General features: G+C 55.1%; 2 protein-coding genes and 1 long non-coding RNA gene across 4 annotated transcripts; all 3 read right to left on the bottom strand.

Annotated features, from left to right (window-relative positions):
• Positions 1–89: 89 nt before the first annotated feature.
• On the bottom strand, positions 90–4,843 carry MRPL38 (mitochondrial ribosomal protein L38). The gene is made up of 9 exons (XM_069799040.1): positions 4,733–4,843; positions 4,322–4,501; positions 3,600–3,728; positions 3,308–3,516; positions 2,851–2,923; positions 2,236–2,281; positions 1,652–1,810; positions 1,126–1,262; positions 90–755 (listed from the first exon to the last, which is right to left on the bottom strand). The coding sequence occupies exons 1-9, from the start codon at positions 4,797–4,799 to the stop codon at positions 619–621; spliced, it is 1,137 nt and encodes a 378-aa protein (XP_069655141.1). The 5' UTR covers positions 4,800–4,843; the 3' UTR covers positions 90–618.
• Positions 4,844–5,515: 672 nt separating this feature from the next.
• On the bottom strand, positions 5,516–20,303 carry FBF1 (Fas binding factor 1). Its single transcript, XM_069797643.1, has 29 exons — positions 20,261–20,303; positions 20,133–20,174; positions 19,709–19,799; positions 19,212–19,272; positions 18,604–18,654; positions 18,320–18,464; positions 17,686–17,766; positions 16,789–16,908; positions 15,765–15,918; positions 15,405–15,655; positions 14,862–14,964; positions 14,348–14,743; positions 13,585–13,680; positions 13,258–13,352; positions 12,956–13,122; positions 11,674–11,718; positions 11,448–11,582; positions 11,147–11,247; positions 10,512–10,718; positions 9,882–9,989; positions 9,424–9,563; positions 9,024–9,142; positions 8,770–8,892; positions 8,183–8,368; positions 7,256–7,432; positions 6,927–7,064; positions 6,691–6,856; positions 6,195–6,319; positions 5,516–5,599 (listed from the first exon to the last, which is right to left on the bottom strand). Exons 1-29 carry the CDS (start codon positions 20,301–20,303, stop codon positions 5,516–5,518), a joined length of 3,750 nt encoding a protein of 1,249 aa, XP_069653744.1.
• A 581-nt stretch (positions 20,304–20,884) lies between these two features.
• Positions 20,885–22,879, bottom strand: LOC138688162 (uncharacterized). Of its 2 annotated transcripts, none has more exons than XR_011327216.1 (3): positions 22,073–22,878; positions 21,231–21,351; positions 20,885–20,895 (listed from the first exon to the last, which is right to left on the bottom strand). It is a non-coding gene; the product is annotated as an uncharacterized lncRNA (long non-coding RNA). The 2 variants fall into 2 exon arrangements; XR_011327215.1 differs by lacking the exon at positions 20,885–20,895 and adding an exon at positions 20,943–21,160 and having other exon boundaries at positions 22,073–22,879.
• Positions 22,880–23,525: the final 646 nt, after the last annotated feature.

The following is a 23,525-nucleotide window of genomic DNA, read 5'->3' as shown; positions in this document are numbered from 1 at the left end:
CTTCTCCCCTGCACCCTGCTGAGCTCCCCAGCTCTGCGCCAGCTGGTCAGGATACCAAGCTCTTCCCAATAAAGACAGCTCTGCCAGCATCGCTCAGAGTGCATTTAATCAGACTCATCTCTTTAAGAGGACTGCACAAATGAAAGCCAACACAGTCCTGAACCGCAGTGCTGCAAGAGGAGGAAATTCAGGCTGGCCTGGCTCTGTTTGTTCCATAAACAGGCAAAAGGAGAACTGTGATCCTTGCAGAGAAGCAAGGCAGATCACCTCCAGAGGCAATACCCTGCCTCCCTTACTGATCAGCTCAGCTACAGAATCAGTAGCAAGATTTCAGCCTGGCCATAGATTTGCTTTCATCTATGAATGTCCTCTTTAAGTAGCCTTTTGATCACACAGCTGCCAGCACTGCAAATGCTTGTTGCCCTCAGCTGCACACTTCCCAGCACTGCCAGCACAGGGGAACTGGGAGCCAAGGGGCTGAGACTTTGTCGTCTCCCTCCAGAGGTGCAGGCAGCTCCCAGCTGCACACCTGTGTGAATGCAGGGAAGCCCCAGCAGCCTCATCTGCCAGGCCGGCATCCCAGCATACACCAGAGAGCCTCGAGAGAAGGCCAGGTCCCTAGTAAATGCCGTAGGTGGGCTCCTCGGTGTCTCGGTATCTGTCCAGGTACCTCAGAGGCTGGTGGCGCGGGAACTTTAACTGTGGAGGATGGTAAACGGGCGGCCGCACGAATTCAAACACAGGCTCTCTCATATCTGTAAAGGGGCGATGCAGAACATTAGTAGAACAGCACAGATCCAAAGCCCAGGCCCTCCCCTTCAGCAGCAAGGCCCCCCCCACACACACGAGACCAAGACTGGTCAAGCAGGCCCTGGTGAAGGCTCTTGGTGTTATTTTAAAATGCTCATACAAAATGGTCTTTTAGAGGTCGTTTCCTCAGACTGCTGTTAGTTTGGTGGAGAATGGCTCAATAAATACCCAGTCTGTGCTGTAACAGATCCTAGACAAGTGCTAGGACAAGGCAAGAGCCTACAGCCACAGCTTGCTCACTGTCCCTGTGCGTTACCCGCAGGGCCATGTCCCAGCCCACAAACAGGCCCCCTCCCTGCACGCTGCATTTCTTACTGAGAAGCTGATGGAAGACCCAAGTAACAGAGCTGTCCCACTGACACTGGAAAAACGCCAGCCCTGCTGGGGTCATTGCATCCTCGTGCTTTCTGTAGAAGTCAAACGTGCTAAAGGTTCGCATCTTGAGGCTGTGGCTGGAAACAAGACACAAGCAGAAGAGCTGAGGTGAACCTCTTTTCCTGCAGCACCCTGGTAGGCAACTACTTCCCCACATCACCCCAGAGTCTATAAAACAGAGGTAGAAAAGGAAGCCACCAAAAGAAAATCTCCCAGCTTCTCCTGCTCTGTGCATGTTTCTGCCCCAGGCAGGGCAAACAACTTTCTTAACAGCCTGTTTTAAAGCCACAGGACTTGCAGGGCTGGGATTGTAGCTTCAGGTGACACACAAACTCAAAGCAGCCCTAAAGAATCCTGCAGATTAAAAGGAACTGCTCTCCTACAGCAGTAACAAGCACATGATCATAACAAGCAGTAACAGCCAAGCCAAGCGAGCGTGAAACTGCCCAGTGAGAGCCTGAATTACCATGGCATCGGCCGAATATCCTCGCTGAAATCTATGGGGCAGTCTTGCTTGAAGAGGAGGAAGATGAAGCGATGGTAGCCAGTTCCCATGGCAGGGAAAGGGGGTAAGTAATGGCAGATCTCCTTACCCAACTTGATGTCATTGCCTGGGATGTTTGTCCTGAACACAAAGAAGTTTACTTCGCTATATATTCATTTCCCTCCATTAGGACCAGCAGATACACCCAAGATTGCAAATCACTCTGTGCTACGTTTTGACATGACTTATGCCCTGTTTGACAAGTGAACAGATAGTAGAGGCTGCTTTCACTGGAGTGAAAATCACAAGTGAACAGATAGTAGAGGCTGCTTTCACTGGAGCGAAAATCATACCCAGTGATTTGAATGCCAAACAGCAGCAACACCTGGAACTACTGCATCTTTAGCAGGACCCAGAACACAGGGGTAAAGAAGCCAATGGCAGGAGCACCACAGAAAGCCACAGAACCACCTTAGCGAACTCTTATTCCCAAGAGTCGTTTCTGCCCAATCCTCCTGGGCTTTCCCCGAGCTAAGCAGCACGTGGGTCTGATGTGCAGTACTCACACCAGCCAGTGGAGGTACTCTGAGTCCGTGTTTCTTAAATGTCCATCTGTGAACGCACACAACAGAGAAAAGTGACTTAGGGACACCCTGGTGTTTGCATCAACCCCAAAGGGAAAATGGCCAAACCCGCTTTGAAAGAAGGGGGCAGCTCTAGACCTCCCAGCATTCCTTTCCTAGCACAAAAGTAACTCATTCTTATAGGATTGAGCTTAAAATGAGGAACAAAGAACTCTACAGATGTAATTCCAAGATTAAAAGGACTTCTTGGTCACTTGCTTCACTTTACTGTGCCTTGGTTTCTCAGGGTGAACAGAGTCAGCTAACCTACTTCCTAGGCAGACTGCCAAGGGAGAGAAGAGTTTGGGGATAAACAAAAGATGGGAGTCAGGGAATTGTTTCCTCTACACTGTGACACAGGTCCTGTTGTATCACTGTCCCATCTCTCAACTGCTAGAGATCTGGGGAGGCTACAGTCTTTCCTACATAAGTAATATGTCCCTATTTAGCAGATATCACATAATCTCTGGCTGTGCAGCCAAACGAAACAGGAGCTAATCAAAAGCAGAATCAAACAATCCAGTTTAAACATGTTTTTTTAAAGAACTTGTTACTTACCTGGATTTGTGAGCAGCAAAGTCCAGAGGGAGCCTTTATCTGCCTCATATGACACTGCAGGGGGACTGGAAGCCTAGAAGAGCAACATAAAGAGAATGTAAATCACTCAAACCACAGGTGCCATTAAGACCAGATCACCATTCCCAAGGCAAAGACCATGAACTTGTTACGGGCACAGCCAGGATGCAACACAGACTGGGCACAGCCGTGCCACCGAGTAATCCAGCTCCACCTGGAGAGCCCCCGGGAGCGTTAAAAAACACCAGCCTGCCGGCAGACAACAATCCTGTTGCAAAGCTCTGTCTTTATCATACCCAAGAAACATATTTCCTTCATCACAGAGGAAATGCCCTTATAAAAGAAATCCCCCAGAACAAACAATGCCCGTTAGAAGCATCTGACAGAAACACACAGGCTTCCCATGGGGTTGAGGTTGTTCCCAGCTCCCCTCACACACCTCTGACGGAGCCACCATGTTCCCATAGTAGACTGGCACAAAGTGCTCATCTTCTTGGCTGTACTCCACCCTCAAGGTAACCCAGGGGGTGAATGTGGCCCCTTTGAACAAGTCACGAAATATCCCACAGTGCTCCGCTACACGCTGCTTGTGGAACGGGCCGCTGGTCTTCTCCCACTCAGCTCTGACTTCATCGAGGGGAATCAGCACTGCAATGAGAGAGAAACACTGCAGGAAGCAGCTGGGCACCCAGAGCTGCTGGGGCAGGGAGAGGAGGTGGCAGGGCACAGACCAGTCCGGAGCCGTGCTGCTCTTTCCATCTCGGCATTCTGATGGTTCTCCTTCAGGATCTTTTTTCTTTCCTTGATTTCCTTTGCCCGCAGCAGCTTATCACGCGGCAGGCTGATGTCGGTCTTTGGCTCTTCAGAAAGGGGTAAAAAAATCATAAAAGTGAAAAATGTGAATACCCAAAATACCCAAACACAAAACCCCTGCAAAATGTTAGAGAGTGTATGAAAGAGATGCAAACTTCAAGACATCAGAGACTCAATTCTACCACCTCTGCCTTCCCTCTGCACCTCCACCCTTCTGCTCCCTCCTCCTTCCCCAACTCCTCGCACTCCCAGACCCACAGGTTTGCCAGCTAGCGAGCAGGCCTGGTCTCTACGGCTGCTCAGCAGAACAGCCAAACTGTATTATTTGCTGCAGGTCTACTCTGGGTCCTGGTCTGCTTTCTCTGATACTAGTGGGGTTCCAAGGAATCACTTCTTTACACTGCTCCACATCTTTTGGCAGGTCCTGGCCAGCCTCCCTCCTTCTGGAAAACTGCCATCTATTTCCCCTGAAGACACTTGCGCTCTGCAAACTTCTGTATCAGAAAAGAGCCAACCTCGTGCCAAAGCACTTCAGCAGCTCTTTACGGGGCAGGTTTTGGGGCAAACCCGTGGCCCCAACGACAGCTTCCCTGACCTTCAGCAGCAAAACCCCATGAGACGCAGCTCCTTCCAGGAGTACCTGCCGGGGGGCTGGTGTGCTGCCGGTACGTCTTCCACCACCGGGGCTTCCTGCTCTCCTTTTCCGCCAGCCTGAAGTAGCGAGTGAAACTGCGGTATTTCTCCAGTGCTTCCAAGTTGCTGACGTCAATATCCTCGTTGGGCATCGGCCCCAGCGGGGCTGCCCGCCTGCACAGCGCAGCTGGAAGCGGAGAGCGGTCCCCTTTTACACAGAGAGCAAGAAACGAGGCCGAGGCAGCCCGGGCCGGGCGGAGAGCGGGAGCGCAGTCCCGGGCCGGTGCCATCCCCGCCAGACACGCTTGGGGAACCCAGGCGTCCGAGAGCTCTCCCCCCACCCACGCCACCCCACCCCCTCCAAACGGCTCCCGCTGCCCACTCGTGGGGAACCGGGGCTCCCCGGCCCGTGTCTCACCGGCCGTGCCGAAGGCCCGCCCGCCCCGGACGCCGCAGAGCGCGGCGCTCAGCAAGGGCGCCGCCATGGTGCGCGCCGCCCTCAGTGGAAGGCCCCCTCGTTACCATAGCGACGGCCAGAGCGCCGCGCAGGGCCTGGCATGGAAGGCCCCCTCGCTGCCATGGCAACGGGGCTGTCTCGAGCAGAGCCTGACTAGAAACGTCCCCACACCCCCCGCGAGTGACGGGCTCTTCCCTCGCCCCAAATACCCCTCCCCATCTCCGCCCTTACTCCTCTGTCCCCAGGGCAGATCCCCCTGAAGGGAGCAGGGCAGCCCTGCTGCCACCCCGGGGCAGGAGGGAAGGGAGGTAAAGCTCAGCACAACAGCCAAATTTCTTCAGAAAAAGGAAAAGCTGGAGTTGCCTGTGAGCTGTGGAACGTCCTCGGGGTGCTGCTGAACTCCGGCCAAACCTCTGTGATCCTCCCTAACACCTTTGGTTGTCACGGCCCAGCGGCAGGCAGCTGCCCGCCCAAGAGCCAGCAGCATGGCCAACTGAATCCCCCCTACGAGGGCAACTGCCCCCCAGCAGTGCCCTGCGGGATGGAGGCCAGACAAACTGTGGCTTCACAGCCCGTGGGGATGGATTTCATACTCCGAGATTGTTTTTAAAGAGAAGGATGGTTCCTCAGCTGAGAACTGGGATTATTTATTCTTTGTTTTTCTCCCCCGTGTGGAGGGCGCAGCAGCCTCCTGTGAAGACGGACACAGCCATCCTGTGGGTAGTGCGTGGGGATGCCACCTCCTCAGATTGACAGAGATGAAGTGTTGTAGGATGCTTTCTTCAGGGTCTCCAGGAAGAACTGCTCATCCTCTAAGAAATCACGGTCCTGAGAAGAGAGGGATGGATGGGATGGATATCAGCGTGCCACAGAAATGGGGTCACAGTCCACGGTGTCACTCATGAGCGAGGGAAGTATCACAAACCCTCATTCATGCAGTCAGCGGTGGGCAGGTACCCATCCATGATACCCCCTGGGCTGTATGGGCTTCCCCCCCAGAGCCCATAACCTCACACTCTGAGCAAGACCCACAGAGGAAGCCTCAAAGAGCATCCCTGCCTGGGCAAGGACCCAGCAGAGAAGCAGGGGGCTGATAGGAGAGGATGGCAGCATCATGAAACCAGAGCCCAGCAGAGCTGGCTTCTCCCACCCAGGGATGGGGTGAGGAGAGGGGTAACCCCACCAAGCCAAGGACATTATCAATGAACCCGAGACAGGCTGTGAGGATCCATCCGTCCTTGCTTCTGGTATCGCTCCTCTAGGTGACCATGGCTTCTGCAAGCCTGCCCAGCCCAGTGGCTCAGTAATTATTTAGGAGACACCCCACACCCTGTGGCTATCAGGCTCAAATCAGGCTTCACCCAGCCCTGCTCCCACCCAGCTGGTTTGAAGCCCCTTCCAGCCCTGGTCTCCCATGGCTCACCTGCTGGGCCCTGTGCTTCAACAGCAGCAGTTTGGCGTAGAGCTCGGTGGGGCCAGCCATGGCCAGGGTTTCCCTGCTACCCCCCGGGCTGTGCTGAGGGAGCACCCTGACAGGAGGCGGAAAGCCTGGAACAAAAGCCTGACTGTGTGATGCTGCCACTGTTAGAGGAACTGCAGACGGAGACAACAGACCATCCCTTTTTTTTGCTGCCTGCATGTCCCTGCAACATTGTCCTCCCCAACCTTGCAGTGCAAACAGGCTTTAACCCACCTGCCTCTCCCTTTCTGCCTCCTCTCCCCCCTCCTGGTACTGCCCTGGCTCAGAGAGCTCCACTGAGCTCCTTCAGGGGAGGAGGCAGCCAACTCACATCTGAAGTTCATATACAGGGGAACTAAAACAGCACCCAGGAACATCCCAAGCCTCCTGAGAAGTGGAATGCAAGTGCAGCTGCCCCCCAGCATGTCCCTTCCCATCAGCAGCATGCAGGAATCCTTACACAGCATGCTGGGGAGGCCTTTTGTAGGGGCACTGAGGTCCTGGTCTGCAGTCAGCAGCTTCATGGGGTTGTTGGGCAGCTCCTCGCGAAGCTGTTCGAGCTGTCTCCTCTGGTGAGCCATGCTCAGGCGCTCCTGCCCCGTCCCCAGGAGAAAGGGAGAGAGAAGCTGTTGGCAAAGGTTCAGGCCCTTGGCATGGCAGCCCCAGGCCAGGAAGGGAAGGTGAGGGGGTATTTGCCTGGTGCAAACACTGTTCCTGCTGCTTCAGCTGCTCCAAGTGCTGCTGCATGACCTGCAGCCTGGTCTGGTGCTCAGACTCTATCCTGCATGCCTCGCGCAGGGCTCGCTCCCCTTCCTCATACTTCTGGGATGAGAGCTGCAAGGAAGAGCAGCTGGGGAGGCTGGGGACAAAGACCCTCACTGCCCTGGGGCAAGGCTCCTTTGTGCATCCCCTTAGTCCCCTCCCAGGACAAGATGAGGATTCACAACTTTAGGAGGGCTGTGAAACCCCAGCTTTGCTGCCAGCCTGTGTACAGCTGTGAATTGCAGTGCAGATGTTCTGCTTACCTTGGTCACGCTTTTAATCTCCTCCTCCCGCTGCCGGATGCGCAGCGCAAGCCCGTTCACCTTCTCCTTCTCCAGCCTCAGCTCCTGCCAGGCCTCATCCAGCAGCTCCCTGTCCCTTGCCAGCTGCTCCTCCTTGGCTTTCAGCTCACGGCCCCGGATCTTCAGCTCTGCCTGCTCCTAGGATGGGTACAGAGGAAACCAGTGCATTATCTGCCCTGTCCTGGACACTATCTCACATCTTCCCAAGTGACGGGAGAGATCTGCCCCTGTTGAGCTTCTCATGTGTGCCAGTTTGGAGTGCAGAGCAACAACACCAGGTAGTCAAGCAGTGCCCTCATCCACCCACCCTTGGGGACCAGGGCTGGCAGAGCTGGGATTGTACAGACACACACACACTCCTTCCCCAGAAAGGACGGAGCCCCTCATCATGTTGCACACCCTAAAACATGCTCAAGGCACAGCAGTTTGTCAGCAGTGGAAATACCCAGCCTAAATGGTTATTTTCCACCCTGGTAGCCCTTAAAAATGCAGCTCTGCTGCACTGTCTGTGCCACATATCCCCTCTAGACAGCCCCAGGGGGGAGCAGAACTGGCTCTGAACATGTCCCCATGGCATGGGGAGGTTTTGCTTAACCCACCACGGGGGTTTCCTCTCACCAGACTTACAATGGAGGCAGCTACGCCTGGTCTGGCTGCCCAAACTCCTCACAGGCAAAGGGGAGAGACAGAGGCAACTGATCCTTCAGTCATCGTCTAAAATGGGCTGGTGGAGGCTGTTCCTAGAACAGCCAGATTCTCACCACCCAGAGTGACATCTCTGTCTTAAACACTTGAAGGCAGTGCTGAACGTCTCCCCTGTGGGCAGGACCCATCTGTGAGCCTGCCAGGCAGTGCTGGAGGCCACAGGAAGGGGCTCCACTGTGGTACCTTGGCCAGGCTCATGATGGTGCCCTCTCTCTGAGAGTCCATCTGCAGGACTCGGTCCATGTCGCGCTCCATCCACTCCTTGCTCAGCTGCTGCCGGGTGTGAAATTCAGCCCACTCAGCTGCCAGCTTCCGTCGCTCCTCCGAGCACTTCTGCATCACCGACTTCTGCTCCTCCAGCAAAGCGCTCTGGAGAGCATCACAAGAGAGGGAGAGAGAAAGCACTAAGTCCCATTCGCTGTAGGATTTTTCTCCTTTAACCCATCCTGCCACTAAACTCCACACAACATCTAGAGGCTGGTTCAAGCCCACTGCACCTGGCGTGAACCCTGCATGGAGAGCTCTGGCCCCACGCTCCTCAAGAACCAGCATGCATCATGCACGCGCACAGCAGCCTCTTGCATCCACGTGCCAGAGGGTTGGTCTGATTGTGATTCACCGTGCGACTGGGTGTGGGATTGAGGAGAGAGAGGGCAGAGGAAGGATGCTGCAGCCCAGCATCTAGCTCCTTCCTCCACACACTGCAGCACAGCCCCGGTCAGGCTCACGAGACATGTGAAAAGCACCTGGAGATGTCTGCCCTATCTCACCTTCGCCCTCTCCAGCTCTGCTCGCTCCATGGAGAGCTGCTGGGTCATGACTCGCCGCTGCTCCTCCAGCGAGTGCTGCAGTGATTCCACTTTGGATTGCTCTGCCGTCGCCCTCCATCGCTCCTGGGTTCAGTCACAGAGGAGAGACAGATGCCATTCACAGGCTCTAGGCCAGGGACCTCCCATGGGCAAGACATACGCCCCATATCCAGACAGGAGGGCTGACCTGGGCCAAGGACACAGCATGGGCTCACCTGCTCCAGCAGCCGAGTCTGCTCACCCAGCCTGGCCTCCATTTTAGCGATCACCTCCTGGAGTCGGCTCCGCTCCTCCTCCATGTCCCTCTGCTGCTGCGATAGCCTGTCCTGGAGCACTGGGGAGAGGCAGCAGCAGGGTCATGAGCAGCCTGAGGTAGGAAGCCCCCCTCTGTCCACACCATATTCATGGAAAAACTGCATGCGTTTGTGCTCGTCGCCTTCTGCACATTCCCAGGACACTGTTTTGTAAAGAGGAGACCCTGAGATGTCCAGTGACCAAGGCAGACAAAGCTCCCAGCCCCTAGCTGACTTGGAGCAACTTCTCCCCATTTTCTGGGTGTCCCCAGCCCCGGGGAGACCCCGCAGCCGTTTCAGTGCAGAGGAATAGCAGACGTACCCTTGAGCTGCTTGTCCCGCTGCCGTGCCCCCATGGCCAGCTCCTGGGAGGTGGTGTGGTGCGTGGCCTCCACTTTGTGTGAGAGGTCGTGCAGGTCGCTGGAGAATTTCTCCATCTGCTCGATGACACCGTTCAGAGACCTGTGGAGAGGAGCAAGGCGAGTTTCACCCCTATGGGACACATGCCATCACACTGCGATGGAGGGGAGGATGTGTGGTGTGGTGGGCCAAAGGCTGGGCAGCCCTGTCCCAAACCTCTCTGGGTCATAGCAGAGCAGTAGGAAGATGTAGCTGCTGCTTAGGGGAGTACTGACAGATATTAAACAGCTCAGCGTCCCTCGAGGCAGCAGGTGGGAGAGGGGATGGCCCCTGTTGCCATGGTCCGAGGCTAGTTCCCCATAGAACAGGGAACACCATGGTCAGGGACCAATGTGGGGATATGATGCTGGCTGTTGGTACCTGGTGTGTGAAGTGGCGCTGGTCACCGCATCAATCTCCTGGTCTTTCAGCCGCTTCAGCCGCTGGAGCTGCTCTTCATGGTCTTTGCGCATCTCCTGGACAGACACTCTGTGGGACATGGGGCAGGAGCCCACCATAGGCTGTTACAAACCAGTGCTCACCGTGACGGGCACCATGGAAGAGGCTTGGTCGTGGGGCTGAGAACCAGGTCCCAGGACCTGAGCTGGCATGATGGTCTGTCATGGGGCATCTCACTGACAGGCATCCACATTTGCAATGGACAACATTTGGGGGTTATGGGCTTCTCTACCAGAAACCGATTTCTCATTGACCCAAACTATGCGGACATCAGTGACTCACTGACCTGAATAAGAGGGATTTGGGGGAAATAAAACACTGGGTTCAGCATCTTTCAAAATACAATGCATTCACTCTGAAATGATGTCTCCAGCCAGATCTCCGTGTCCACCTACAAAGCAAATCCCCATTCCAAAAGCCACCCAGCTGCCCACAACCCAGTGCTTCTGGAGTGTGATTTCTCCTTTCACCGTGTCCCCAAACCATTCCCTGGTTCCTTTGCCGAGACTGGAGGTACTAGCCCCACATGCGAGCTGCTCGTGCCATTCTCACCTCTGCAGCTCTCGCAGCCGCTCCAGCTCCAGCGTGCTCTGCTGCTCCAGCGCTGCCAGACGCTGCTGGTGCTGTGCAAGCAGCTCTGCCCGTGCCTGCTCTGCATCCTGGCTCTGCGACAGGAGCTGAGCCGCCAGCTGCTCCTTCTCCCGCCGTAGCCTCTCCTCCCGCTGCCCAAAGGTCTCCTCCACCACCTTCACCCGGCTCCTGCCCGGAGAGGTCACAGCAAGGAAGAAGTGTTGCTTTCATGGCAATACCTGGCAGTCTCTACCCAAAGTGCACACAGGGATCTAGGAGCAGATCAGTGTCACTGTGTGCATGGGGAAACAAGCAGACTCTCCGCAGTCTGAGCCGTGAAACCTCCTGCTACTGCCCAGTGTGGTGCCCTCGTTAGGGACATGCTGGCAATGGGACTGGCCCCTCCATGGGACAGTGTTGGTGAGAGTGGACCCCCACCTTGGCTCACCCATGGGGCTGCTCTCTGCCTCCACCAGGTCCACATCAACACGGCTCTATGCCTGCCCACCCCAGGGATGGATTTGGGAAGCACTCCAGCACTCCCACCCCAGAGGGAATGGAGAGGGCTGTAGGCAAGGACCTGACAGAGGAGGGGAGCACAGGCAAGAGCCTGGTACCTGTGGGCACTCTCAAGAAGATCCAGATCCTCCTGGTGCCGCTGCTGGAGACTCCCCAGCAACAGTTTGTGTTGTGTCCGCTCCAGCTCCAGCGTCCGGACCTGCCAGGCACCCAGGGAGAAGGTCCTTGTGCTGTCCCAGGGACAGAGCTCCTACAGCAGCACTTGGTGGCCATAGGCATCTCTGGACAGGAAGGTTTCTCCTCTCTCCTGTCACCCTGATGCTATTTGGAGTGGGCATGGCCCCTTCTCCTCCCCTTGGGTCACCCATGATCCCCCATCCAGCAGGCGACAGGGCTCACCTGGCTCTCCAGCTCTGCCACTCGAGCCTGGGTGCTGAGCAGTGCTGCCTGACAGCCTGATGCATCCTCGTAGAGCTGGGCTGTGGGAGTCCCCAGCCTCCTCTCATGCAGCAAGCCCAGGGCTGGGGACTCTGCCTATAGGGATGGAGAGAGAAGATCGAGGCCCTTCAGGATCAGTGGCTTTGTGGTGTGGCCACCAGCCTCCAAATGAAGGCACGTGCCTCACCTGCAGCTGCGGGGCAGGCTGGAGATGTGCCCTGGGTGTGGTAACCTGCAGAGACACAGGGATCCTCTCAGGGAGGTAAAGCCCTGGGGAGAACATCTCCTCCTAGCCTGGGAATGGCGATCCATCCCCAGCCTACTACAGTCCCTCCTCTACCCTTCTCCAGCCCCATTGCTGGCCTGGGTCCCTTCTTCCCAGCTGATACCCAGTAGCCCCTACCCCAGACACAAGCATGCTGGGCTCTTACTTCTCTGGGGACAGACTCAAGCCTAAGACTGAGTCCTCTGGGAGACAGCGTGTGTCTTGCCACCAGGGCAGGGTGAGGAGGCCCAGTTAGGTGAGAAATGGAGGCTTCAAAGACCAAGCAAGAGCTGCACTCTGTCAGAGGCTCTGCTTCCCCTTCAGTTGTCTAGAAACAAATCTCAGAACATGTTCACCACCATACTGGGGAAAAACGGCTGAAGAAGTCCTTTACCAACTGCAGCCTCTGTTGTCTAATTAAAATTATACATATATATGTCTGGGGAACTATGTAAATGCTGTTCAGACAACACAGGGTTGTAAATGCACATGATTTACAAAGCATCCATAGCACACGTGCTTTGGCCTGACAAATACAACTTGTGGCATCTCGGGGCTCTCCAAACACTTTGCCTCCGTGAACACAGGCTCCCAGAGATGCAAAGTGGGGCATATCCTTCCTCCTGCCCAGGAAGCATGGAGAGAGTTGGATGATGGTGAGTCAGCATGGCAGGGCTCACCATCACCACCATGATCCTGCACCTCTCAGGGGCACAGGCCCAGCAGACCTACCTGAGCAAGTGGGGCAGGGGTCTGCGTCTCCTTCTCTCCTGGGAACAAGGATGTGGGGACTGGAAATTAAACAAATCCATGATTCAGATATGGCAATGGGAAGCATCCCCTCCCAGAAGGATGAGGGCCTGGGTCTCCTGGGCAGAGCAAGAAGGGTCCTGTTCCGCTCTGGAGGCTGGTGATGGGGACGGAAGGTCAGACTGGCTTGTCCATACCTGCACACCTACCCCACCACACACACAATGGTGGGACTCTGCTCTACAGAGTAGGTGTGGGGGCAAAGCATAGCTCCTCCTCCATCTCCATCACCTAGGGAGGAGGCTGGGTCCCCTAAACCACTTTCAATGGCCTCTGAACTGGTGCACAGCCTCAGCCCAGGGCAGGAGGTGGTCTTCCAGCACACAGCACTAGTGGGACGAATGAGGGGGCAGCAGGAGGGAAGGGGGAGAGAGAAGGGACAGCACGAACTTACGCCCACCCATTGCTCAGAGAGAGCAAGTCCCTTGCAGCCCTCTGAAACCCCAAAGGCAGCACTGCGGAGCTCAGTGTGCCCCAGCACGATGTCCCCACCGTGCCATGAAATGGGGATGGTGAGATCCTGCAGCTTGGCAGACCACTCCGACAATGGCCGGTCAAAGCCTGGGCAGCATTCACATGGCCAAGGGTGATGCTGTGGCTCCTGCCTTTTTTTTTTTTTTTTTTTTTTTTTTTGCAGGGCAGGGGGACCCTCTCTGCATTACTGCTGCCCAAATTGTACAACCACACGAAACACACCCAGGGCGCTGGCATCTCTGGAGGGATCCGCCTTCGCAGCCTCTGACGGGTGAGCTGAGGCTCGTTTTGCAGTGCTGAGCCAAGGGACCAGCTGCCTGCGTGGGCACAGAGACACAAGTGACGCACAGCAGTGTCACAGCTCAGGGAGAGGTGCACAGACATTATCCTGCTTGGCATTTCTTTAAAGCTTGGCTGTCCCACTGTGATCGCCTTTCCTCCCAGTTACAGAGGTCCCAGCCCTCCCCATTCCCTCATCTCACACATATGGCTGCTTTCTGCAGGATGTCTCTCCCATGGAGGATGCCTGAAAGGTGAAGGAGACCTTACCCAGAGCCATCTGCACTCGCTGCCTTGTCCTGCAGGGCAGTTGCCTGCTGCGGTGCTCCTGTGGAGGTGGCTGGCTGGCTGCAAGCAAAACGCATCCTATGTGGAAGAGCCGAGGAGGCAGTGAAAACCAAGATCCTTTCCCCCAACACCAGTTCCTTTCCCCCAACACCAGTTCCTGCCATGCAGCTGAAAGCCTCTGTCCCACTCAGCTGTGGCAGGATTCAGCTTTTTGGCTGCAGAGAGAGCAAAGATGCCTCAAAACCTCCACCACTGGCATTCCTCCTTGCTGCATCCACCCCTCTTCCCCAGGGCAGCAGCAGCCCCAGCTAACACACCCCAGCCCACGACACACGGCTGTTTGTCTGCAATTCACTTGAGTCCCATTCGAAGGGCCCAAGTCTGAACCTGCATCCATGTAAACTCAGCTGGAGGAGGTGGTTTGCCTGGTACTAGGAGGAATGAAGGGGAATGAAGGCGGGAACAAGGAGTACAGGGGCAGCTCATGGGGGTGTGCTGATCCAGGACAGCTCCGCGGGACCCGAGGCAGTGTGTGCAATCTTGGCCATAACTGGAAGGAGAGCCCAGAGGTGTGATGGGACTGTGGGCTGGATCAGTGGGAGAAAGCTCCACATTATTACCCCAGCCCGAGACAAGACAGTGCTTAAAATTAATTAAATGTGAGCTGAGGGTTTCTGAGAGGCTCTGCTGGAGCAGCTACACATGGAGCAGATGAGAGCACTGGGGCCATCAACCATGCCTTTACCTGACAGGAGAGCAGGGATCCAGCCCTTCGCCTGGGGCCTCCGAGGGCTTGGCATTTCTCTCCTGGGCCTTTGCCTGTGCTTGGGCTTTCTTGCGAGACAAGGCAGCGCTCAGCCAGCTCTCCTCCTCCAGCGGGTCAGGTTTAGCCGCTGCCTCCCCTGCAGCTGGGAGCTGGCTGGTGGGGCCAGGCCGCCCGCCTGCGGCAGGGCTGGCGTAGCTCACCACGGGACTGCCCTTTGCTGGAGACGTCGGCTCCGAATCCATAACATCCTCATCTTTCAAGCCCAGCCAGTCACCTCCAGCCCTGCTGCCCCGCACAGGGCTCCGGCGGGCTGGAGGAGGAGGTCTGGAGTGGGGCTCTGGTTTCGGTTCACTGCTGTTCTCGGCCGAAAACCTGCTGCAAGGAGAAGCAGTGGCATACCTGCCTACGAGGGGACCCCGGGGACCCTGCCTGCTCCACCACAGGGGCAGCGCGGCTGGTGGCTGGAGCTACAGACACACACAGAGCACAATACCTCACAGACTGCCTCCTTGCCAGCCGGCCCTCGGGCATGGATGCCACTGTGGGCTGGTACGCTCCAAAGACAAAATCCTCCTCGTCCCGACCCTCTTCTTTCTCTGTTCAGACAAGCAGCCTTGAGTCAGTGCCCAGAAGAGCAGCTGCCTGCAAAGACACCAGCCCTCCTCCTCCCCTGCAGCTCCCACTGGGATTGCTGCCTCTGGGAAAACACAGCTGGAAACATCTTCCCCAGAAACCTGTGACGTGCCTCCTCAGTGTGGCTGGGAAAAGCTTCTTTGCTGGGAATCAGCCCACGTCCAAAGGCAATTGAGTTACGGCTACTGTGCAAATGCTCCCAGGCTGCCACGAGGGCACAGTACGCCACTTTTGCATTAGCCACCTTCCCCCTGCCCCAGCGCTGACTGAAAGCCCATTAGCAACCCTGTTCACCACTACAGAAAGGATATTTTCCCTGCAAGGGCATTAGAAATCAATCTTGCCTTCCCACGCCAACTCTGTCACCTCTGCAGACCTTCCCCGCATCCCCAGCTGTGCTCACCTGGCTGCTTTTGGTACTTCTTATCCAGTTTGAACTCCCTGTGCTGTCCCATGCTTGGCTGTTCCAGGATTTTGGCCACAGAGCCTCGTCCCAGCAACTCGTCCAGCTTGGAGCGGGCTGGCCGGAGCTCCTCTCTGTTGGGGACACAGCAGCAGATGGGTTTCTCCGAGAGGTAGGGCTGTCCCTCGTCACACAGCCTTGCCAGGCTGCTCTGGCTCTTCTCTGTGAAATAAGGCTGCCCTTGCCCCTTTCTGGGACCCACAGGCAGAAGCTCCAGCATCCCCCACCCATCATGGTGGCACCATCTCAACACACAAGCCGTCCCCTGCTTTACTCCCACTGCCTCTTCATTGCCCTTACTCTTCTGCCTTCTTTCCCTGCTTCTCATCTCCTTTTGGGCCATTGCCAAATCCCAGTGCATCCATCAGGTCATCACCATCATCTTCAAACGTGAGCTCCTCCCTCCTCCGGACTGGCTTCATGGTGTGCAGGGGCGTCTGGGGTAGGGCTGGCTCTATGGATGGGATCACACATGATAGGAGGTTTGATCAGGGCTTTTTGGTTTTTTTTTAACAACAGATCAAAGCAGCCCTGCCTGCTTTTATCTCTCAGGACCATCTACAAGTAATTTTTAAATAACTCTTTTCAGTGACCAAAACTCACAGGAAGTGACAAAGTGGCAATGCACTACTGCCTGGTCTGTGGCCATGCGTCCACTGATGGGACATTGCTGGGTGTCACTAACACTGGGGTTTCCAGCTCTGGTTAACACCAAGAGCTTTTTTAGCTTTGCAAGTTTCTAATCAGATAATTCCTGTCCCCCTTCACCCAAAGTCCCTGCTCCACTGATGCATCTTAGTCCTTGCCCTAACCCACCAGCTGCTGCTTGTGTCCAGAGTGGATTTATTGGGGCGAAAGGCTATTTTAGGGGACTATCAGACCCATTAGCATCTCTGCAGCAGGAACAAGAGGGTAAGTGCCTGTAACACAGCCACAGGGCAGCTAGATCCCACCCAGAGGGTGCCCCAGCTGTGGTTTGGCGTAGACCGGTGATACTCTCAGCCACCCAAATCCTGACCCAGAAAACTTATTCTCATTTGGCAATGTGTAGAACAGGCTGGATGAGGTCAAAGGTAAGAACTGAGCTTCCATTCCCAGAAAGGAAAGGTCAGTTCTGTAACCTGTGGCACACTGGAAATATCAAGCACTCTGTGACCTGTGCCACAATTAACCCTGTCACCAAGTTGCTCTACAAATGACGATATCAGTTAATAAGAGATGGGACTAGGTGGTTTTCAATTTTATCAGTTTGGACCTCACATAAACTAATCCAGGCTGCTGATTCATTTAATACAAAGAGGATGCACTGAGCAACCCTGCTTACCTTTCTCTTTGCTCTGTTCTGGTTTTTTCTCAGAGCTGCTTCTAGTGCCTGTTGGAGACGGTTTCTTGGGAGCATCCTGCTCCTCATCAGATAAAAGCCCTGCCAAAGGATCATCTAAATCTAGGAATTACCCCATAGGGGCAGACAAGGAGAATAATAATAAAAACAAACAAAACCAATGTTATTTAGATGAACAGTTCTGCACTAAGCTAAGCACTATTCCCCACCATGTGCACATGGGAACAGGAGACTATATCTGCCCAAAGCCATGAAGGCAGGTTCTGCAGGGACTTGGGATACCCTCGAGTCTCCCTGAACTTCAAACACTCAAGAGTTACATTTCTGTTCAGTTTTTCCACATTTTCTTTCTCCTAGAAGAAAATAAGTCAAAATTTGGGTGCTTTAACGCTTGAACAGTGTTTAGGCAAAGAAAAAGGGGAGAAGGAAGCCCACCTAAATCACTTAAAGCCCATTAGTGATTTTAACAGATGTTGATCTTGGTTAAAGCACAGGGTTTAACAACCAGATCTCAGCTGTGCCAGGAAACTGCCCCCCCCCCCCCGATTTGATGCTGGACAGAATCCCCCCTGACACAAGGGCTCCCAAGTGTTACAGACAGTCATTAAAAAACAAAGCACATGTGAAAATGCAAATGCCCCCAGGAAATGTCTCCCAGCCCTGTCCTGGGGAGGGACTCAAACACAGAGCTGTATTTTTTTTTCCTTTGGTCACCCCTGAAGTATTAGATTTGCACCTGCATCGTAGGGGTGAAGGACTGTATATCATTAACCAGCCAAGCCTTCAGTTAACAGAACAGGCAAGCTATGGGCAAAGAGCAAGAGCAGAGTCCTCAGCTGCCCCCATGCATCTATGTGCTGAAGTGAAGCAACATCCTACCTTCAAAGTTAAATTTCTTGTACTGTCGGGAAGCGGGGGGGGATGAGAGTGGCTTCTTCTCCATCATAGGTACAGACTCTCCTAGAAAGAGAGGCCGTGGCTCTCAGAGACAAGGTGCTGCAGAGATGTCCCTCTCCCACCCGGCTGAAGGTCATGTTTCTGGCAGCAGCCCTCTAAAAGCACATATTGTGACACACAGGCCACCCACAGCCCTGCAGGTGGGAATCTCTCTAGAAGGGCCTCCGTGCAGGCAGAGAAGGAGAAAAGGGTCTGGGGAAGAGCAAGGCAGTTTGGAGACTGGCATGGAACCCCTCTGGCTCTCCTTCCACACAGATCAAGCAGATCCCTGGTCTTTGACCTGCAGCAGGGAATGGCCAAATGGTGTTTGGTGGGAGGCTGCAGTCCGGCCGTTGTTGCTGCTGATGTTACCCCACTGTGACAAGAGGCTAGGCCAGGGATCTCCCAAGGAAGAACACACAGCCGGAATAACATGTTGTGTCTGGGACAGCCTCAAAAAGGACCAGGAAAAGGATTTTAGGGAACCAATCCATTTTTTGTTCCCTATCCTGGAAGAAAATACCCCCTGCTCATTTGGAACCAGGCTATGAAAAGAAGAGCAGGATCTCCTTGTTACCTTTCTCAGGAGCTAGCACCTTCCCTGTGGTTTTTACTGCTCCTCCCGCGGAGTCACATTTCCCAGGACCTTTCACGGTTGTCTTCCCTGGCCCAGAAGTGCGTTTCGATATTCCCAGGAGATCAGCTTCCATGTCGTCCATGTCCTGGAAAGCAATAGGACGAGGATGGGAGTAGGGTGAGTGCTGCTAATGCCTCAGTGCTACTTCTCCCTTTGGAGGCTGGTGCTGAAGGGCATGGTTGCAGTGCATGAGGGGCTGAGATGGAGGGTATTTATGCACTTACCTTCAGGGTCTGCAGCAGAGCTTGTGGGTCTGCGTCAGAGGCACTGGATCCCTGTGTGCCAAGGAGGGCAGAGATCAGAGACAAGCAGCCTTCAGAAACTCCTCGCCCCTCACTTCCACGCTCCAGCCCCTGGTTTTCCTCATTTTATGGAATGGAAGAATACATGCCCAACTCCTCCTGGTGGCCCCCTTGCTGGAAACCCTGTGCCTTGATTCCTTTGCTGAGGTCCTGCTGCCCAACTCCTCCTGGTGGCCCCCTTGCTGGAAACCCTGTGCCTTGATTCCTTTGCTGAGGTCCTGCTGCCTCTGGGAGAAGCATCAGGAAAACCAAGGCCATTGCTTTGCCCGAAGTGTACCCAGGAAGGCTGGGCTGCAGCAGCACGTGCCTCCCTGGCTTTGCTCCATCTGATCCAGGGCACCTGGAAGCCCCTCTCCCATCTTCCCCACCCCACAGGGATGCTGGAGAGGGGTTATGTCTTCATCCAAACTTCACAGTTCATCCCTGTTATCCCACTGCTGACTTGGATGGGGTGATACCAGGGGCAATCTTGGCTCGGCTCAGCCCCAGCCCTTGGAACACCCAGGCTCTCTCCTGAAATTTGGGCTCACCTCTGCAGCTTTGATGTCCTCCGCAGGGAGTTTGCTGAAGAAATCATCCTCTAGAAAGGACCTGTGACACAAGCCGGGGGTTAGCAGCACCACATGCGAGCTCGGCAAGGGTGCCCTGGGGACAGCCAGGCCAGATGGTGGGAGGTGGAGGGGACCGCAGGGGCACACCATGACAGCCACATCATACAACAGAAAATGAGGCTAGAATAGCACTGGGATGAAAGACAGTAGTGCTAGCACTGCTATATTTAAGCAAGCAACTGTCATAAGGGAGATTTACAGAAGATGTATGGGGCTGGGGGCACCCAACTCTTGCTGGAAAGCTTCAGGCTCTGGGCTCCCAGTTCCCAAAGGCATCGCAGGTAACTCGCCTTCCCAGGCAATTGCTATCGGGGCAGGGAGCGAGGGGGAGAAGCCGAGGATGGGGCAGGTCAGAAGGACTTGGGGAGCACATAAAGATCTCCAAGTGGGAGAGGCTATGTCTGAAAGGCACTCACTTCTTGCTGGCCTGTGAGCTGGTGCCCCGGGCTCTCCCACTGCTGCCCCCAGCCAGCTGGGAAGCTCTGGCAGATGTAACAGGGGGTTCATCTGGAAACAAGACAGGGAGAGATTAGGTTGACAGATACAGGCATATTCCTACTCTAGGCACTCCAAAGGTGGATTTGCTGTCTCCCTGTGAGCTGCAGAGGCTTTTAATCGGAGATGGACTTCACTTCACCTCCCCAACCTGATGTCCAGCCTATACAGTAGCCTCTGACTCTGGGATACCCTGCTTTCCGCTCTGCTGCCTGGTTCATCCCTCCCCTCACAACTGGAGCCCCTTGGAGATCAATGGCTGTTGCACCAGCACCTCCTGCTCCCAGGAGGGGAATAAGAACACATGGATGCTGCCCTTTCAGTTGCAAAGAAGGTTCATTTTACCATCATATCGCAGGAGGTCATCAAGCACATCATCAATAGAGCCTGAAATGAGACAAATTAAAGGTGTTGAGGCAGGTGAGCCCACCAAGCAGGTGTAAAAAAGCTCCCAATTTCAACATGGCTTGCACTTTTGAAATCCCCCAAGAATAAAGGCTTGGTCTCAAGCATCATCAGCGCAAGGCCTTTCTTGCCAGTCTAGAAAGAACTCCCAGGTCTCGATCCACTATTTTGTAGATAAAAGATCTGTCTTCACTTAGTCAGAAATGGGAGATCTTTATGAAGTCAGCCAGCTGCTTTCTATTCACTTAGTCACCGGCCACAGGCAGCACTTAATGTGTGAGCTCTCACCCCGCAGTATCTCAGAGCCCCTGGGCAACCCCAAAAGCACTGTTTCAGTATCAGGGGCTGCAAGAGGCCTCCAAACAAGCAGTTAGGGATTAGGTGAGGAGAAGAACTGAAATAAATGCATATATTCTCCCCTGGATTTGGGAAAGCCCACAAGAAAGGAATATAGGACCCCAATAAGCAAATCCACTTGATGCGAGAGGCAAGTGAGTATCTCCGGTTCAGGAATGACACAGCTCACTCAACTGCAGCTTTCACACAAGGATCATGAAACATTTCAGTAGCCAGGACTGCCACCTGATCCCAGTGTCCCCCCTCTTCTGTCCCATGCATTCCCAGCAGACCAAAGCACCTACAGACAGTGAAAGGAAAGCATGTGAGTGTACGTACCTCTTAAACCCTTTTGGGGTTTTGTAGCCTATGGAGAAAGACAAATTCTCTCATTAGAAAATGAAGCAGGTCTGACCTGGACTTTCTCAAAACACGCTAAAGCCAGAGGCAGGTTTCTCCAGAGCATCCCATAAGCAACAGTGAAGCCCTCCTCCTGCTCATGCTGTTTGGGAAATGGCACATGAAATGCAGGGGAACCACAGAGATATTGACAACTTTAGAGACACCAGTGAGCACAGTCCCTCCTGACTGCCAGCTGGGCAGAAGCCTCCGGCCCTTGGCATCACTTGGGCCTCCAAACAGAGGTGGCTGGGCATCAAATTTGGATTTCCCAGGCCTGCCTTAGTACCGGATCACACTCACCATCGTGGCGTGCCAGCCTTCCCCTGCTCCAGCAAGTCCATTTACAGATTCTTCCAACCTCCACCTCCACGTTGCCGGGGGGGATCCAACACCGTTGATCACATCCACACCAACCTCCTACCTGCAGGGAGAGGAGGATTTTCCGATTTGCTGTTACAGCCAGTGGCACCTCTCTTAAACAATTTCCCTCTGCAGCCTGCCAGGCTGGCTCCGTGCTGCTCGGACCTCTCCAAGCCACTCTAAATGAGGCTCAATCTAAGTCTTAAAAACGATCCCCCATTCCCCAAAACAGTCTGGCGTTCCTGCAGCAGTTTGTGTGGGGAATATCACAACGACACCAAGAAATTGCTCTGCAAAATAACTCGAGAGGGAACAAATACCACCCGTTCTGCCCCACTTGTGTGGAGCCAAGTAGAGCCCAGGGGGTGACTCCTGCTGTGCCCAAAGCCTGGCGAACACCCCGGGGGGGCTGGGGAGGGAAGGGGGGAAGGAAACCTCATCTCTTTGGGTCCCGAGCACCCGGGGCGGGGGGGGGGGGGGATCTCAAACAAGCCGGACGGCTGCTGCTGCCGTGGGGCCCACGCAGAAAACGAAGCGGTGCTGGAGACGAGGGGTGCACCCCCCTCTCGGGATGAAAGAAGCCCCCCAGGTTTCCGACCGCTAAGCCCCCCACCTCCACCTCCCCGCATCCCGTTGCCACGGCACCCCGTGCCCTCCTGCCCCCCATGCCCCCCTGCATCCCGGCCCAGCAGGCGCCGCGTCCCGGACCGCCGCTCGCAGCCATCCCCGGCGGCCCCCGACCCCTGCCCGCAGCTGCCCCCACCCGTAGCTCCGCAACACACCGGGCTCCCGCCCCGGGGAAGCCGCAGGCCCCGGCCCGGCAAGGCCCGGCCCTTCCCGTCCCCTCCCCTCGCGGGACGATGGGAAATGTAGTCTGCGCCGGGCTCGGGGGAGAGCCGGGGACTGCAGCCCCCCGGCAGCCGGGGCACGGCGGCTCCCCTCGGCTCCGCAACCCTCCCCCGGAGGCAGCGGGAGGAGCTCGGGCGGTGCGAGGGGCCCGACGGTTGAAACACCCGCCCCGGCCCCCGGGCAGGAAGGGCGGAGAGCAGCGGCAGGCGTGTGCCGTTTCCCCACGGGGCCTCGGGAGACTCCGGGTGCCCGAGGACAGCCCGGGACGGGGGTTTTGCTAACCCCAAGACTTGCCTTCAAAGACAGCAGGCTGGCTTTGGCACAAATAATCAGCCCCACTGGGCTTCGCAGCCCTGTCTCGTTTAATTGATAAGGAGTAATCACAGTCCGCCTTTCGAGACACCCAGAACCCAGTTCAGGCAGAAGGCGCCAGCCAGAGTCCAGGCACTGGGGGATTACAGCTCCAAAGCGTACAGCCCTTGTGCCAGGTAAGCCAGCAGCCACCTCTTCCAGCTCAGCAGGAGGAGATACAGGCCAGGTCCAGGGACCCCCAGGAGAAGCCGTGAATACCCCACCCGGCACTGCCACATGGCACAGCCCGGCTGGAGCTGTTGCCTGCAGCCCACCTGGGACAGTTTACTAGATGAACTTAATTAGTAACCACTGTTCCAAAGGGACAAGATTTAGCAAATCCAACTACAGCAGCGAGCCACACCAGCACTGCTGGAAACAGCTAATTGAAAACGTTAAAGTTCAGGTTAAAAAAACCCTCACACTTACCAAAGCCAGGTACAGGACAAAGCCAGGCCTGCTCCTGCCTCGTTTGCTTTTACTTGAGTTGTTACTTCCAGAAAAGCCCTGGGGAAGTGCCTGCCTTTGAGATTTTATAACATGTGGACCCATCTACCAGTGGCTTTCACCATGCATGCTGCCAGTCCACCTGGCAACATAGGGTCCTTCTGAAGTCTTCACCAAAAGGTGGCATTTCTAAAAGTCCATCGTTCAAATCAGACTGGAAACCATGGTCACAGACCACTCGTTTCAGTACTCTTCAGGGAGAATGGTGTAGCTTACAAGTGTCATTACTTGACACTGAAGTCAATTCTACTCGAGCAGAAGAGGCTCAACACTCATGGAAATGGTACCATCACTTTTTGTCAAAAGATGGATGAATCCTAATGAGGATTCAGGGCCATTTGACAGAGTTTAAACGCTGTTTGCTGACAAGACACGGCAACTCATACCAGGTTGTGGCATTCAGGTATTACCTACCACTAACAGCAGCAAGATGAAAAAAAGTGTGCAATATCTTCACCAACAGCAAGGAAGTACAGCATTTGCTGTTACATCACTAGCTACTCCAAAAAAACAGGGGGAACAGTTTTA

Source organism: Haliaeetus albicilla, chromosome 12 (assembly GCF_947461875.1).
Source record: "Haliaeetus albicilla chromosome 12, bHalAlb1.1, whole genome shotgun sequence".
In the NCBI taxonomy this organism is placed as follows: domain Eukaryota; kingdom Metazoa; phylum Chordata; class Aves; order Accipitriformes; family Accipitridae; genus Haliaeetus; species Haliaeetus albicilla.
This window is presented reverse-complemented; position numbering and strand designations above follow the sequence as displayed.